This window comes from Propithecus coquereli, unplaced genomic scaffold, assembly GCF_000956105.1.
Source record: "Propithecus coquereli isolate 6110/MARCELLA unplaced genomic scaffold, Pcoq_1.0 Scaffold223, whole genome shotgun sequence".
Lineage (NCBI taxonomy): Eukaryota > Metazoa > Chordata > Mammalia > Primates > Indriidae > Propithecus > Propithecus coquereli.
In genome coordinates this window covers 2,305,284-2,322,984 of record NW_012147523.1, presented here as the reverse complement: position 1 = coordinate 2,322,984, position 17,701 = coordinate 2,305,284, and the positions used below count along the sequence as shown (strand labels likewise).

Here is a 17,701-nt window from a genome sequence, read left to right as displayed (position 1 = left end):
AAGCCACCCCTGCTGCTCCTGCGGCGCTCCGGAACCAAACGACTGCATCAAGTCCTGGCTCTGCCACTTATTTGGGCCAGTTACGCACTTTCTCCACCTCTGTTTCCACATCAGTACGCTGGAGGTAATATTGGGACCTGTCTTAGAGGGTTATGGGGAGGCTATGGGGCCTCAGATTGTTCTAGAAAGGAAGGTAATCCAGAATTGTGTTTCAAGCCCTTCAGTTTGCAAACACTAGTCATTATTTCTAAAAGTTTTTGGATGCTCTGAGCATCTAGTGAAAGCCTGCACTGTGTCCCCTGGCTTTCCTGGTGTCCTGGGCCCATGCCCTGGCCATGGTGTGGCCACTCCTGAGAGTTTTTCAGGGCTCCAGATGCCTCAGCGTTGCCCTGCCCTGGTCCGCAGAGTGCGTGGAGCGGGGGTTGCCAAGCAGTGGTCACTGTTACTGCCACCGCCGTCTCCGTGGTGAGGGCTGTGACTGCAAGTTCCTCCTGGCACTTCGCCTTTATCCCGCATCCCTCGCCAACATCTCTCCTCCCCCTGCCTCCAGCTCGTCCCAAGCCCGCCTGTCCCCAGCGTGGAGGCGGGACCGGGTAAGAGTGGGTGAGTGAAGCAGGATGGTGCCCTGGGCTCAAGCGTCTCCCCCACCCCTCCCCTCCATGGGCTCCCCCCAGGTGAGGTCAGAGCGCAGGGCACGACACCTTCCCCTCAGGGGCCTGCTCAGGGTTCAAGGGGCCGGGGCTGGGCCTCTCCTCTGCCCCTGGGGAGATCATTCACGCTTCCTTTCCTCCCTGCTGCAGCAGAGGCTGGAGTTTGGAGTTTGACCTGCTCGGAGGCCCTCTCAGCAGTGGGCATATAGGACGGAGAGTCACCGCTGTCCTCTGAAGCGCGTGGCTGCAGAGGGAGAGGAGTCCCCTTCTCACGGCCATCTCTGCCTCCTCCTGCCTCAGAAGCCACCAGCAGCCCCCGGGGCAGGTGAGCCCTGTGTCTAGAATAAGGTAAGACACTCCCCTTTGCCGCAACAGATATCCCCTCTCCAAACTGGGAAGCCGGTCTGGGGACAGGGAGCCAGGGCTGGCAGAAGGACTCCACCTGGGGACCACTGGCCAGGTGAGGGGCTTTGAGTCCCTCTCTGCAGGGAAGGTTGTCACGTCTCAGGCAGACGGAGTATGTTTTGGGGGGAGGGACGGCAGCATGAAGCCGGCAGCCAGCAGCACTGGGCACAGGTCCAGCTCTTCCACTTAACCAAGTTCAAGGGCACTGAGCCAATCGTTTTGTCTCAGGGAGCCTCGGGTTCCTTCTCTGTCAAATGGAAATACAGACCTCAGCCTGGCCCAGCCCACAGGTGAGTGTAAGGACCCGAAGAGATAAGGAAGGTAAATATATCTACATAAACAACAAAAAGCTAGAGGGCTGTATTGCAGCAACTACAACTGCTATTACCTACAAGGCAAATGCAAGTTTTCACTGGTACTTGTTGGGCACTTGCAGAAAGCTTTACATCCGGACCTCATGTCAGGGACACAGTAACCCTGTCAGGTGGGGGCAGCCACCTCTAATTCACAGACAGAGCCAGTGAGCAACTTGCCCAAGGCCACACACGCAGTGAGTGACAGAGCTGAGATTCAGCCTCTGTGGCCATGAGCTCATCCACAGTATCAGTGGTTTTCAAATGGTGTCTGCTGAATGGTTCCAGGAATGGTTGATAGTGGGGTCTCCCCCAGGGACAGCCTGTGGATCTCACTTTGAAAAATGCTGCCCCTTTTCAGGAGGTCACAGTGTTCAAGACTCTAAAAACCCCACATTTGCTTATTCTACCAACGTGTATTGAGTTCCCGCTTGGGGGGGTGCAGTGTGAGTGAGACGGACAGGGTCTCTGCCTTTGTGGGGCTTACAGCGCAGTGGAGACACGTGGCAATGAGGAAACCATGCGAATCAAATGTCGTGCTTGATTAAACTCAGGTGACAAGTCATGTTTGCTATGAGAGCAAATAACTCCTGGACCCAGTTTTTAAGAAATTATGATGGGTACATAATAGTTGTGTATCTTTGCAGGGTACATGTGATGTTTGATACAGGCATGCAATGTGAATTCATCAAATGAGGGTGATTGGGGTGTCCAGCACCTCAGGCTTTTATCATTTCTTTGTGTTAGGAGCATTCCAATTCCACTCTTCTAGTTATTTTACAGTAAACCCTAACTTATTGTTGATTATAGTCACTTTGTTGTGCTAGCAAATATTGTTCATTCTATCTAACTAGCTAACTATGTTTTTGCACCATTAACCATCCTCACTTTATTCCTGCCCCCCTCCCTGCTACCCTTCCCAGCCTCTGGTAACCATCATTCTACTCTCTGTCTCCATGAGATCAATTGTTTCTAATATTTAGCTCTCAAGGACCCAAGTTAGATGGAGGCCAAGAGAGGGCTGCTGGGGGAGTGTACCATAGGCTGCCCCCCGAAGGACGAATAGGAGTTTGTTAAGCCTCGGGCAGAGCATCCCAGGCAGAGGGAACTGAATGGCAGAGAGGCTGGGGCCAGAAATAGTGTCCAAGGAATAACAAGAAGGCCAGTGTGCCGTGGGTCTGAGGGGCAGACAGAGCATCTCAGGGGGTGCTGAGATCTCCTGCACAGGAAAATGATCTGATCTGATTCCTGCTCCAAGATCTCTCTGGCTTCTGGGAGGGATGCATCAAAAGGAAGCAAGCATGGCCTCGGGGCAGCAAGACGGAGGTCTTGCTCTAACCTAGACAGCAGTGACGGTGGCTGAGACGAGGGGAATAGAAGTAAAGGTGAGGGAAAATGGGCAGATTCAAGTTATTTTTGAAGTAGAAGAGAACAGAATGAGGGTGAATAGATTTGGGGAGTTGAGAAAGAGATGCTATACATTCTTTGCTGGTACGTTTGCACGCCAGACATCCGTGGTGCTTAGACGCGGTGCCTGGCACGTAGAGATGTTCACAGACCACTTGCTGAATGAATGACGAATGAATGAATGAATGAATGAATGACTTAAGGATGAGTCTCGGGTTCTTGGCATGAGCAGCAGGGTGGAGAAAGTTGCCATTTAGTGAGATGGAGAAGACTGGAAGGAGCGTGCGTGCTGCTGAAGCGCTTGGTCTCTAACTTGCAGTGTTAACTCTGAGGTGTCTACTGGGCACACGAGAGATGCCACTTTGGCATCTGGATGGAGAAGTCTGGACTCAGTGGTGCTCTTGGTGACTTGTGTTCTCTCTAGCAATCTGAGACAAGGTCTCCCTGAAGGGGCGAGGTAGGTGGAGGAGAATGTCACCCGGGTCCCCTGCACTCTCTGGGCATATCTGTTCCCCTGCAGTGGACCACACAGGGAGAGATGCCCTGCCCCGTCACGCCTAGAATTTCTTTCCAAATCGCCGGAGCTCTTCCTAACTGACTAGGGATGATCCCGGCCTCTGCTTCAGCCCGAAGTCCTATAATCTGTCCCTTGGCTTTTTTCTAGAGACCTGTTTCTAATGAACCCCGTGGCATCAGCTGGTCGGGGAGGCCAGAGATGGTTGTTCAGCTCCTTCCTTCTGCAGTTCTAAGCAGAAGTTCTAGCTCGTGGCAGTTGGATGGGCAGTGACCTCCACTGCAGGTGGCCACAAAGGCGTGGTAGCAAAAGGTTTGCTATCAAACATTGTTCGTTCTATCTAACTAGCTAACTGGCTGCCGGCCTGGGAGGTATAGCCCATGCTGGTCTTTATTATCACATCTGGAATTTTCCCCACCAAGGTCCACATGTCTCCAAGTGGTTAGAAGCTTGAGATTAAACCTGAGCAGGAGCCCTGGTTCAGTCATTTACCAGGGGTGTGGCCTTGGACCTGGCCTCAGCCTTGTTTTTCCTCACCTTCTCAATGGGGTTAATCAGAGACCTGACCTCTTAGGGGTACTGCGTGTTCAAACTGCGATTCCTGCACGTAAGTGGCCAAGGTCTGCCTGATCACAAAGTTCATGCTCTTTTTTGAAAAAATGGTTTTAAAAGAAGGATGGGGACAGAACAAGTATTCTGTATATAATCACGTTACGTATAGGATGAACTTGCTTATTGCTTTTAACAAACCCATGACATACATCTGAGTATCATGCCCATTTTGTAGAAGGGAAACTGAACCTCAGGGAGGTGATTTGCCAAGATCATGAAGCTATAGGAGGCAGAGCTGGGATCTGAGCCTGGGTGGGGCAGTGCTAAAGACTTTATCATGACACAGTGATTTCCTGGAGCGTCTGCTGCTCATAGCTAATAGCTGTAATTAGATGGTCATTGTCATCTTTGGTCAGTGCAGGGAACTTCCCTTGTTTCTCTCTCTCTCTCCTCTCTCTCTCTCATTCTCTCCTCCCATTCCCTCCACCCCTTCTAACATGTTTGATATTTGTTGGCAAATACGCCTGCATCCTGGCAAAATACTTAATACTATTTTGTGTCTTTGAGTGTTTCTAATATACAGAGATAGCTTTATGCTGTAAATCTTGTTCTGTTTATTTCTCCCTTTTTGCTTTCATTGTGAAACGTCTTAGATGCACAAAACTTATAAAGAATAATGTTCCCCTCGGCAATGGGTGCACACCTAGCAGCCAGCCCAAGGCATGAATGCAGCAAATACGATCAAGCCCCCCCTTACTTGTGGCCTGTGTCCTGAGAACCTGTTTCCTGATCTTTTCCTTGCACGGCGGTGTGGAAAATTTTCACATCTGCTGGGGCGTGGAAAATTTTCCCATCTACCATAGCAAATTATGTCAGCGGCCAAAAGGAAGGGGTGAGAGAAGTCCCTGCTTAACTGAGCTTCCTTTTGTGCTTTGGCCAATGAGCAACCTCAAGGGTAGCTGTTCTACTTGCCAACAAAGGCTTTGTTATAACACAGGCTGCTGTGAACCCTCCCTTTGCACACAGGGAGGGTCTCTCACAAGAGGTGAAGCAGGAGCCCACCCCCAGCTCGTCCCTCCTAAGCAGGCTGGGCACAAAGATTCACGGTGCAAGGGGCAAAGCGTGCTTGGGGTCATGTCACCGAGTGGTCCTGGGTGCGCCCAGTGCTGCAAGGGGCTGGGATGAAAACCTGTGAGGATGGGGCCAGGTCTGCCTTTCTCATGCCTTTAGTCTTTGTACTGAGCACAGAACTTGGCACACAGCTGGTGCCTAGTAAATGTTTGTTCCACTGAGTCCCCAGGACCTAGCACAGGGCCTGGTACACAGTTGGTGCCTAATAAATGTCTTTGGAAAAGAAACAGAGACACAGGGAGGGAAGGAGAAAACGAAGAAGAGAAGGGCAGGAGGAAAGGAGGGCAGATCAGCCAATATGGGATAACACCATGAGCTCGGGCTCAGGCCCTGCGTTCGAATCCCACCTCTAGCACTGACTGTGCCCTAGATGTGAGTGGCACAGCTGGGGCCTGAGCTGGGCTGGCTTTCAGCTCTTCTTGCCTCCTTTTGCCACCTGTGAAGTGGAGGTGTAATAGTGATTGCCTCACAGGATGAAATAAGAGGACCCGTGTTAAGTGAGCTCCACGCCCGGCACTTAAATCGAAAGCGTGGTCCCCACACGTTAGGAAGACCGCTGTTACACCTGAAGCATGGATTTGTCGCAGAAGGGGCGCATCGAGGGCTCAGCCTGGGAGCCTGTGGCCCAGGCGGCAGCGCCCGGGGTCTGCAGGGCCCCACCACCCTGAGACTCAGGAAGAGCTTGGAATCGGTGCCAGCCTCCGGGCGGGCCCCACGGCGGTGATGAATAACTTGTTTATCTGCTCGAGCTGCTCCCACCGCTCGCGGTGCCTGGCAGGCAGCGGGCTGGAAGGGGCGGGCTGGGGGCGGGGAGGGCTCCCCAGGCGGCCGCCGCCCCTCCTCCCTCCGCCTCCGCCCCGCCCCCAATTCCTTGTCAATCTCCACCTTCACCTGCCTCCGGTGCGCCTGGTCCTCGTCTTCCCCAGTGTCCCCTGTTTTGGAAGCAGCAGGTTGGACTGTTTGCAAACGCAGGCTCTGAAACCAGACATGCTGGATGCGAGTCCTGGCTTTGTCACTCATCAGCCGTGTGGCTTTGCACACGACGCTAAGCCTCTCCCAGCCACGGCTTTCTCACCTGTAAAGTGCAATGAGAACATTTCCTGCCTAATGGGGGCTCACCCTTGAGCCAGCCGGTCATGGCTCCTGGCCACCTCCTCCCCCAGCCTCCAAAGTCTGCCTTTCCTGGTTGGAACTCAAAGGGGTCTCCACTCCAGGGCTCCTTCCCACTTTCACACGCGGAGACCTGAGGTCTCCAGTTCAGCTAGATTTGTCCTGAGCAGCTAATAGCCTTATCATCCCATCCTACAGATGACAGTGATCATAAAACCAAGACCTGACCGAGGCTCAAAGATGTAAGAGGTGACCTGGGTTGGAATTTTGGCTCCTGCTACTCACTCTTGCTTTAGAGTAGATAAGAGATCATAGAACTTGGGGTTGCCCGGGACCGGTGAGGCTGTCTGTCATCCCTTCTTCCTTCTTTCTTTGTCTCTTCCTTCCATCTTTCCTCTCATGGAGGTGTGGTTCAGTGGATCACAGATTTCGTGGATCTTCTCTTCCTTGGAGAGGGCCATCATGTCCCAGGTCTAAGAAGCTGTGAGCATCCTCTCAACAGACACAAGAGCAAGGTCCAGCCCTAGACGGAGAAATTCGAAGCTATACTTGGCATGAAAAGGGAACTTACAGATCACTGAGGCACCCTGCGACATCTTCTCCAAGTGAACATCCAGTCTCCTCTTTTATGCCTCTAAGGCAGTGGTTCTCAAGGGAGGTGGTTTTTGGCTGTCGTAACTGGGAGGAGGGTACTCCAGGCATCTAGTGGGTAACTAGTAGGGGTGCTGCTAGACACCCTACCATGCACAGAATGGCCCCCCTGTCCAAAATGTCAATAGCATTGAAGATGAGAAACCCTACTCCAAGGACAAGGAACATCCTGCCCAGACCACAAAGCCATTCTGTCTTTGGGCAGCTCTGATCAGAAGCAGGAAATTATTCCCCAATTCTCCCTCTTCCTCACTTACCCTGTCAACTAATCACCAAGTCCTATCGATTCTAACTCCAAATTATTTCTCAAATCTACTCCCTCCACTATGGTCTGAATGTATTTTCTCTCCACCCCACCCCCAATTCTAATGTTGAAATCTAAATCCCCAATGTAATAGTATTCAGAGGTAGGGCTTTTGGGAGGTGATTAGATCATGGGGGTTCTGCCCCATGTATGGGATTATTGCCCTTATAAAAGAGGTTTGAAGGCACCTGCTTGCCCCTTCTACTATGTAAGGACACAGCAAGAAGGTGTCATCTATGAGGAAGGGTCCCTGACCAAACACCAAATCTTCTGGCACCATGATCTTGGACTTCCCAGCCCCTAGAACTGTAGGCAATAAATTTATATTGTTCACAAATTACCCAGTCTGAGATATTTTGTTTTAGCAGCAGGAATGAATTAAGACATCCTCTTAGCCCTCCTTATATATCATCTTAAGTCTGACTCATTACCTCCAGAATAACCTTCCTTCCCATCTTCTTACTTCTAGCCAAGCCTCCCTCATCTGATCATACCTCTTTCTTTCTTTTTTTTTTTTTTGGAAAGAGAGTCTTGCTCTGTTGCCCAGGCGAGAGTGCCATGGCGTCAGCCTAGCTCACAGCAACCTCAAACTCCTGGGCTCAAGCGATCCTTTTGCCTCAGCCTCCCGGGTAGCTGGGACTACAGGCATGCGCCACTATGCCCGGCTAATTTTTTCTGTATATTTTTAGTTGTCCAGATAATTTATTTCTATTTTTTAGTAGAGACAGGATCTTGCTCTTGCTCAGACTGGTCTCGAACTCCTGACATCAAGCGATCCTCCTGCCTCAGCCTCCCAGAGTGCTAGGATTACAGGCATGAGCCACCGCACGCGACCCATACCACTTTCTTATTAAAAATTCTTCAGTGGCATCCTTTAACCTAGAGCAGAGGTGTGTGATGGAAGTGTTGCTGCATTTCAAGAGATGTTTTAAAATTTATGAGAGCATTTTTGGTTGTCACAATAATTTGGAGTGCTACTGGCATTCAGTGGGTGGAGGCCAGAGATACTAGACATCCTGAAATGTACTGAACTACCCCATACAATAAAGACTTTCAGACGTTCTACCAGACATTTATTTGGGCACAAAACACATTTATCACTACCCAAGTCTAGAACCTACCTCCAGTTTACATAAAACACAAAGTGTTAGGGTTTTATTACTTTAAGAATGTACCTGCTTTTTATGCTCACAGCATTATCTCAGACATTTTTTAGAGGACTCTCTCTTAAATTAAAAACATGGTTTATCATGGCACTTGCTTGGGTTTCTTCATAATGTTTAAAATCACAAAGCAGTTTTGCAAATTTAAAGATTTGGTGTGTATACTAGTTTCTATTCTGGTGTTTCCCTGTAGATTCACTCTTTAATTATCCTGTGCTTGTGGAATGGAATGGCTCGGATTTTCTTATTTCTCTTAAATGGAAAACTTATTCCGTATAACAGGTGAAAGCATAAGATTACCCCTTGGGTCTTCTAGTGGAATCATATAAAAGCATTTACGTGTTGAAGCATTCATTGTTTTATCATAAGTTGATTTCCTTTTATTTCACTTTTATACTATAGTTAGAACACTATACATTTTTTAAAAAATTATGTGTGAGGGTAGGTAACATTAATTATGAATTTCACTTTAGTGTTCAGTAAAAGGGGTGTTACAAAATATGTGTTATAAAAACAGGGGAGGATATCTGACAGGTTGAGGACTACCGACCTTCTAAAATCCTTCAAATGACATCAAAGGGCTGGTAGAATCTGTCTCCTTCCTATCTGACTAGCCTCAGCTCCTGTCCCCTGCCCCCAACCTCACTTAATGCTCATGCAAGAGTCTGGTGGTCCCTTAACCATGACATGTTCCTTCATACCTCAGTGTCTGCATTTGCCTGAAGTCCTTCCCATCCCCCTGTTTATCCACATAGGATCTGTACTCATTCTTCAAAACCTGGCTTGTATGCTACTTTCTGGATTCTTCCATATAAAATTAGGTGGTCCTTCCCTCACTACACCTTGTAGAAAATAGTAGTAATGGTGACAGTAGTAGCAATAGTGGCTACAATGTACTGAGCACCGTCTTTGTGCAAGGCACCATGCTCAACTCTTCATATGTACTAGCTCACAGCAATCCATGAAGCCTGAGCTTTCGTTGTCCCATTTCGTAGAGATGAAGGAACTTGTCCACATTCTCAGTGTTGGCAAATGGCAGATCCAGCTCTATGGCTCCCGAGCTGGAATTCCAAACAGATCTGTCTCTATGCACCTCCCCTCTGTGAAACATCGCATCATGGTGTTATTGACCACTGGCGCATTTGTCCCACCCCTGGGCTGTGCCTCACAGAGGGCAGGGATTGAATCTTTTCATTCCTGAACCCCTAGAGGCTGACACAGGAATAAGTGAGTGCCCTAATCACTTACGGTCAAAAATCGCCCTTGGGAATTTCGTTAGTTTCTGACTGTAACAAGTTACCACAACTTAGTGGCTAAGATGACATAATTTTATCATCTTACAATTCTAGAAGTCAAAAGTTCGAAATGGGTCTTACTGGACTAAAATCAAGGTGTCAGCAGGGCTAAATTCCCTCTGGATGCCCTATGGGAGAATCTGTTAATTTGCCTTTTCCAGCTTCTAGAAGCTGCCCCCATTCCTGGGCTCATGGCCCCATTACCTCATCTTCAAAGCCAGCAACAATTGAGCCAAATCCTTCTCATGCTGTCCTCTCTCTGTTTATCTCTTCTGATTCTGTCTTCCCTTGTGTTTAACATTCCCTAATGTGTGACATTAGGCTGCCCAGTTGATCCAGGCATCTCCCTGTTTTAAGGTCAGCTGACTAGCAACCTTAATTCTATCTGCAAACTTAATTGTCCTTTGCCATGTAACAGCCTATTCATAGGGTCTGGGGATTAGATATAAACATCTTTGAAGGGCCATTACTCTGCCTACCACAGGAATCCCTTAAATTACCCAGGGAAGTGCAGAATATTGAGGATAGTAGTTCAAAGCATGGATTCTTGAGCAAGATTATTTACGTTCAAATCCCAGCTTCACCACTTGAGCTGTATTACCTTGGGCAAGTTACCTAACTTCTCTGTGCCTCAATGTCACCATCTGTAAAATAGGGATGATAACAATGGTACCCATTTTGCAGCTTTGTAAACCCTCAGAATGATGCCTGGCATATAGCAGATGCTATATAGGTGTTTATTAAATACATACAGTTTTATAGGCATATCAAGTATTGAAACAGGATTGTAGTATCTGGCTAAGCCTCAGACAAAATTGTTGGCTTCACCCTCACCAGGCTGTGAGGTGCCTTGGAAATGGGGTTCAGGTGTCCCACTTTCCTCTCACTCGGAAACATGTGCTTACTAGTGGAAGAGGATTCCGAAACCATCTGTCTATTTAAATTGTTTATTATTCTTTATATTTTGCCAAGCAAATGGTTGAATTGGTAAGAATCAACTATGGATTTGATGTGACTTCATTGTTTGTTGAACGAGTGAGTGGATGGATGGATCTGTCTCCACCACACATCTCTCCACATGGGTCCTCTTTCTCAGGTGCCCCAGGGAAGAAGCTACAGAAAGGGGGAGAGGAGTGAAGCTGGCATCTCACACGCATTTTCACTTCCCCAGGATCGAGAGGGCTCGTTCAGGACCATGGAGAGCAGTCCCAGCAGCCCTCGGCCTCCCCAGTCGGATCCCCTGGAGGCGTTTCCCCAGAAGAGCCTGGAGCCAGGTGACATTGCAGTGCTGGTTCTGTACTTCATCTTTGTCCTGGCTGTGGGACTATGGGTAAGCCAGGCCGGGGTGGGGGCGGGGTGTGTGTGTGTCAGGGGATGGGGAGAGAAGGAAATGTCTGGCCAGAGACCCAGGTTAACCCCATCCTTTTGGAGATATGATACTGACTGAAAGAGGAAGATATTGTTAATAGCTCAAGGTCACAGAGTAATCAGAACTTTACAATTTAAAAAGTGCACTGGGCATTGACTATGTGTCAGACACTGTGTTAAGCATTTTCACTTATGTTATCGCATGTCATTTGCACAGGCCCCTGTGAGGAAGATACTATTACTATACTCATTTTACAGATAAGGAAATTAAGGCTCAAAGAATTAAAGGTCCTTATTCTGTTAGTAAGTTGGGGAGCTGGGGTTATAGGCCCTATGTCCCTTATTTTAGAGCTCATGCTCTTTTTTGTTATTTATTTAAAGAAAATTTTTTGAAGGTGATACAGTCACATGTTTCAAAGATAAAAACAACTTATGACATACACTGAAAAGTCCAACTATTACCCTTCCCTTCACAGGTAACCACTATTATTAGCTTGTTAGTACATTAGTGTATTCTCCCAGTTTTTTTATGCAAATCCAAGCAAATATTAATATGTCTATTTTCCTCTTTCTTAAACAGAAGGTACCTTATTATAATACTATTTTTAACTTGTTGATTTTCACTTATGAGTATCTTTCAGATATCTTTTCATATCAGTACATAGAATATTCCTTATCTTCTTAAAAGTCACACAGTATCTTATTAGATGATTGCACTGTAATTTATTTAACCAGTATTCTATTGAGGGTCATTTGAATTGTTTCCCATCTCTTACCAAAACAAAGTATGCCGTAATAAACAAACCTTGTACGCTCATTACTTTGGACTGTAGATGTAACAGCGGATAAATTCCCTGTAGTAGAATTATCAGATAATTATGCCAGTTTGTGTCAAATTTCCCTCCTGAGGTGTACACATCAGTAATGTATGAGAAAATCTGTTTTATCACATCCTCTCCAACAGTGTATTGTGAAACGTTTTCATTTTTGTCAAACTGAAAGGTAAAAATAATATCTCAATGTATTGTTAATACACATTTAGCTTATCCTGAATGAGGCTGGGTACCCTTACATATGTTTAAAGACCACTTATATTTCCTTTATGTGAACTGTGGTTTCATATCTCTTGCCTATTTTTATTAGATTCTTGCTCTTTTTCTTATCAATTTCTAGGAGCTCTTTATATATCAAGGATATTAGTAACTTTGAGATAAGATGGTACAGAGGTGTTGCTGTGTGATTTTCGGGTCACTTGGTACGAGGGGTACTGTACCCACTGAGGTGTACCCACTTTGGTCTGATTATTTATAGATCATTACTCTCACCCCCTAGCTTTCTCTTCTCTGGGCCAAGAAGGGAAGAAAAGGGCTCGACATCCCAAAGACCATGGATCTGACTTTTCTCTGCTTCCCCTACTTTGGTAGGACAGACAGAGATGGATGAGATGTTAAGAATAAGGGCTTTGAGCCAGACAGACTTAGGATCAGGGTTGGGGGTAGAGTTCGAGTTAGGGTGAGGGTTAGAGGCCCTGGGGATCTGAGTTTTCACAAGAGAACCAGGCAACTCTGATGTATCTCTGGTCCAGGAAGCCCTGGATTTAGAAGATCCTCTTCATATTCCTTTCAGCACAAGGAAATTTTTATTCTTAGAAAACAGTCTTCTGTCAGGGTTTAGCAGGAAGGAGCCCCAGAGGCTGTTTTCTATAATTAGATTATTTGCAGGTCTGAAAAGGTACCATTTTGTGCCATCTTCCATCCAGAGTAAGAATTCCCTCAACAAAAGAGAAGTTAACAACTTATCCAAGATCACACAAGCTACTTAGTGGTGAAAATGTCTCTATTAAAACACTTTCAATAACAGAAAGCCCACTCCTTCTAAAGATGGTTTTGTCAACCAGCTAAGAACATGGGCTCCAAAAATCAAGCTGTCCTGGGTTTGAATTCCTAGCCCCTCCACTATTTAGGAATGTGACACTAGGCAAGTGACTTAACTTCTGAGCTGCTATGGCCTGAATGTGTCCCCCAAAATTCATATGTGGAAACTTAATCACCAATGTGATAGTATTAAGAAGTTGGGCTTTTAGGAGGTGATTACGTTATGAGGCCAGAGCCCTTGAAAATGGAATCAAGCCCTTATAATAGAAGCATGAGGGAACTACATAACTCCTTTTTGCCATTTCATTGTTCCGCCATGTGAGGACGTGGAAGAGGTATATTAAATAATACTTTCTATGAGGAACAGTCCCTCACCAACTGGCTGGTAACTTGCTCTTGGACTTCCCAGCCTCCATAACTGTGAGAAATAAATTTCTATTGTTTATAAATCGCCCAGTCTCTGCTATTTTGTTATAGCAGCACCACTGTACTAAGACATGAGCGTCAGTTTCTTCATCTATCAGATTGGCTTAATGAGATCGACTTCATAGGGGTTAGTAAGGATTAAATTAGAGAGTGCTTGTAAAATGCTTGGCATAGTGTCTGGCACATAGCTAACCTCACAGACAAGCCGTGAGTCTAAAACTCAAATGTCTAGGGGGACGAAGTAGGTTATCATGTGTATAGCAGGAGGCTGTGTTAAGAGTTTGTTTCCTCTAAAGACATTCAAATTCAAATTTTCTTAAAAACTATGGATAAAACAAAATATATTTGATATCTGAGTCTAGCCTACTGGACCCCCACTTCGCACCCCCCGGCTTAGGCCATTTTGGGGTGCTCTGATTGCTAACATTTTCCCTCCCCCTCCCCTCTTCTTTGTTTCAGTCCACATTGAAGACCAAAAGAGACACAGTAAAAGGCTATTTCCTGGCTGGAGGGGACATGTTGTGGTGGCCAGTAAGTGGTTTTGGTTCAATTAAAGTCACTTCTTAAAGAATCTTCATTCAAGTGCTGGTATTCTGTCCAGCTTTGCTCTCTCGGGACTCTTTGGTTCCATGTTGTCTGGGAGTGATAGCTTCAACTAGAGAAGACTTCTCTCCAACTCAGATTTGTTTTAAAAAGAGAGAGAGAGAATTCATGAGCTCATCTAAGAGAAAAATCTGGGGTTGGGCTGGTTTCAGGTGTGGCTGAATGTAGAGGCTCAAGTGATATCACTGGGACCCGGTTTCTCCATCTATTTATTCTCTTTCTCCGTCCCCCACCCCGCCCCCACCTATCTATCTATCTACCACCTACTATCACTATCAGCTTCTGTTTTCTGAATGGGCTCTATTCACAAACAGGCTCAACTTGATGGCCACAAGATGGCAGACACTGCTCCAGACCTTTCATCCTCTCAGGTTCCATGGAAAGAGCACCTGCCTCCATGGCACTATTCCTAGAAAACATTTCATCTCTGATTACATTCCATGCCCATCGTGGGCCAATCACTGTGGTCAGGATGCTTTGATATGCTAATTGGCTCAACCTGGCTCATATGCTCAGCACCTGAGCAGGGGAGGCTCCCGAGCATGGAGGCCTATGTGATGAGAAGTGAGAGGGGCTGGAGTCTGAAGGAAAATTGCAGGCAATTACTGGGACAAGGTGGAATTGATGTTGAGGACACAGGTAACAAATACAACAGCCTAAAGAGTATTTTCTTTTCAGGTGGATCTAAGGACATTGCCAAATACACACACATGCACGCGCACACACACACACACATAAACATACACATGGGCCTCTACTTCATGGGTCCTGGGTAGGAGATCAGGGATAATTAATTTTACTTACGAGCTCCTAAAGTCAAAAGTTTGTTCTTAAAAAGATCAACAAAATTGACCAACTTCCAACTAGACTGACCAAGAAAAAAGAAGAAAAGATGCAAATTATTATTAGCTGGGCGTTTTGGCATGTACTCATAGTCCCAGCTACTCTGGAGGCTGAAGCAGGAGGATCACTTGAGCCCAAGAGTTTGAAGTTGCAGTGAGCTATGATCAAAGTGAGAACCTGTCTAAAAAAAAAAAAAAGATGCAAATTATTAAAATTAGGAATGCAAAAGGAGACATTACAACCAATCATTACAGAAATAAAAAGTAATTATGAGGAAATACTATGAACGATTGTATGCCAAAAATAGATAAGCTAGATGAAATGAACTAATTCCTAGAAAGACACAAAGTACCAAAACTAGGTACCAAAGCTATTTTAAAGTAGAAATAGAAAACCCAAATTATACCTGTAAAAAGTAAAGACATTGAATCAGTAACCATAAAACTTCCCACAAAGAAAAGCCAAGAACTAGATGGCTTCACTGGTGAATTCTTCCAAATGTTTATAGAATTAACACCAATATTTTACAAATTTTTCTAAAAAAAAAAATAAACGAAAAAATGAAAACATGCCCTACCTCATTCAATAAGGCCAGTATTACCCTGATACCAAAACCAAAGAGATATCACCAGAAAAAAAACTATGGATAAATAATATTTCTTATGAATATAGACTCAAAAGCTCTCAGCAAACCAAATCTAACAACATACAAAAATGAATTTACACCATGACCAAGTGAGATTTATTCTAAGAATGAAAGTTTGGTTCAATACACAAAAAGGTCAATCAATGTTAATACACCATGCTATAGAATAAAGGGTAAAAACACATAGCATTTCAATGGACGCAGAAAAGGCCTAAAGATCTAAAACTCTTTCATGGTAAAACATTCAGTGAACTAGGAATAGAAAAAAACTTTAATTTGGCAAAGGGCATCTGTGAAAACACCACAGCTGACATACTTAGGGGTGAAAAGTGGAAGACTGAAAGCTTTCCCCTTAGAATCAAGAACAAGACAAGGACGTTCTCTCTCACCACTTGTGTTCAACATTTTGCTAGAGGTTCTAGCCAAGAAAATTAACAAGAAAAGGAAGTAAAACATATCCAGATTGAAAAGGAAGAAACAAAACTATCTCAATTTACATATGATATAATCTTATACACAGAAACTTCTAAATAACCCACAAAATATTGCTAGAAGTTATAAATGAGTTTAGTAAGGTAGCAGGATATAAAATCAATATAAAAATAATTATATTTTCATCTACTAGAAATGAACAATCTGAAAATGAAATTAAGAGAATAATTCCACTCACAATAGCATCAAAAAATAAAATACTTAGGAATAAATTTGACCAAAGTAGTACAAAACTTACACACCAAAAACATTGGAAAAACATAAAGAAGAACTAACTAATTAGAAAGACATCCTGAGTTCTTGGATTCAAAGATTTAATACTGCTAGAGTGGCAAGACTCTCCAAATCAACCTACAGATTCAATGCAATCCCTATCAAAATCTCAGATCTTTTTTTCTTTTTTGCAGAAATTGACACACTGATCTTAAAATTCACATGCAAATAAATGTGAGGGACCCAGAATAGCCAAAACAATCTTTGAAAAAGAAGAGCAAAGTTGAGGGACTCACACTTCCCAATTTCAAAACTTACTACAAAGCTACAGTAATCAAGAGAGTGTGATAAAGGCAGAAAGATAGACATATAGATCAATGGAACAGAATTCAATGAGAACCAGAGACTAGAAAGTCAATAGGAGGCACAACAGCCCTCTAACAGTTCTCTCCTCTTCCTCCTCCCTTCTTCCTCATCCCCATCTCTCCCTCCCCTCCTCCTCGTCCTCTTCTTTTTCTCCTCTCTCTCATTCCCCACCCTCTCTCCTCACTTGATCTGCCTCTCTGTGCCTGTCTCCATTCTCCTGGCTCTCAGCAGAACGGCAGTGATGAGCTCATGGCCAAACACACCTCTGCGCCACTCCTCTGCCCACCCCATCCCACTCCACACACCCTCGTTTACATATATCCCCAGTTCAAGGGACCAGCAGAGACTGTACCCGCTTCCAAATTCCCAGGAAAGAGAATAAAATCACCCAGCTTGGGCCAGGTGCCAGGCCTGTCCAGTCCAATCAACTGAGACCAGGGATTGCAGTCATCGTGTACAGTCTTGGCCACTTAGCGTCCTACCTGAAGGAAGGCTGTCCACTTCGCTAAGTTAGAGGCAGAGCAGGGGAGTAACAGGCTCCCTGATTCTCATCATGAATCACTTTCTGTAATACCTGTCTTCCTTCCCTCCAGGAATGCTGTATACAGTTATTTGAGCTATGCATTGCATAACTCTAGGGGGCGTGATCCGCATTTTAGGCACTGTAGGTATGAATATTTATTATACCAATTTCTGACAGGTGGACTGACCCAGTAAGAGTCTTGGGGAAGGAGAATACTTTTCTAATTTAAACAAAAATGCCAGATAGGCTAGGGATGGCCCCGCCTCCTCACTTCTCCTTCTCTCTTGGTCTATTTGGAACTTGGCAAGAATTAGGGGGTGGGGAGCAGGCACCCCAGACCTTGATCCCCAAATCTGACCTGTCCCTCTCCCTGCAGGTGGGTGCATCCTTGTTTGCCAGCAATGTTGGAAGTGGACACTTTGTTGGCCTGGCAGGGTCAGGTGCTGCCACGGGCATTTCTGTAGCTGCTTATGAGCTTCATGTAAGTATTTTACTCAGAACGTAGATATCTCACCTCCATCTAATAGGTAGATCTTGGGGGAAAATTGTGTGAATGTCCTGCACTTTAAAAATAGGATAGTACTTTTTGAAAAAAACAAAACAAAACAAAACAAACAGGAGGCTTCAAGGGTGCCTCTGGTCAACAAAAATCAGTTTGGTCTGTAAGTCTCAAACCTCCCTGTGTTTTCCTGATGGGGCCCCATAAGGCCACGACCACAATACATAGGGGCATGGAGAAGAGAGGGCTCAGAATCCCTCCTTTGTAGATGCAGAAGAAGGAAGGTATCATGGAACTGGAGGGTATTTCTGTG

General features: G+C 45.5%; 1 protein-coding gene across 4 annotated transcripts in view; it reads left to right on the top strand.

Annotated features, from left to right (window-relative positions):
* The first annotated feature begins 464 nt into the window (after positions 1 to 464).
* SLC5A11 (solute carrier family 5 (sodium/inositol cotransporter), member 11) overlaps positions 465 to 17,701 on the top strand; it is a 46,340-nt gene continuing 29,103 nt past the window's right edge. The window contains exons 1-5 of one of the 4 annotated variants that reach the window (XM_012644948.1): positions 465 to 603; positions 801 to 998; positions 10,707 to 10,865; positions 13,663 to 13,734; positions 17,266 to 17,370. In XM_012644948.1, the coding sequence (XP_012500402.1) occupies positions 10,731 to 10,865; positions 13,663 to 13,734; positions 17,266 to 17,370 (312 nt within the window). In that variant the 5' untranslated portion in view covers positions 465 to 603; positions 801 to 998; positions 10,707 to 10,730. Of the gene's footprint in view, positions 604 to 799; positions 999 to 10,706; positions 10,866 to 13,662; positions 13,735 to 17,265; positions 17,371 to 17,701 lie in introns of those variants that run through there. The other 3 variants (XM_012644950.1, XM_012644949.1, XM_012644947.1) reach the window with 3 other exon arrangements.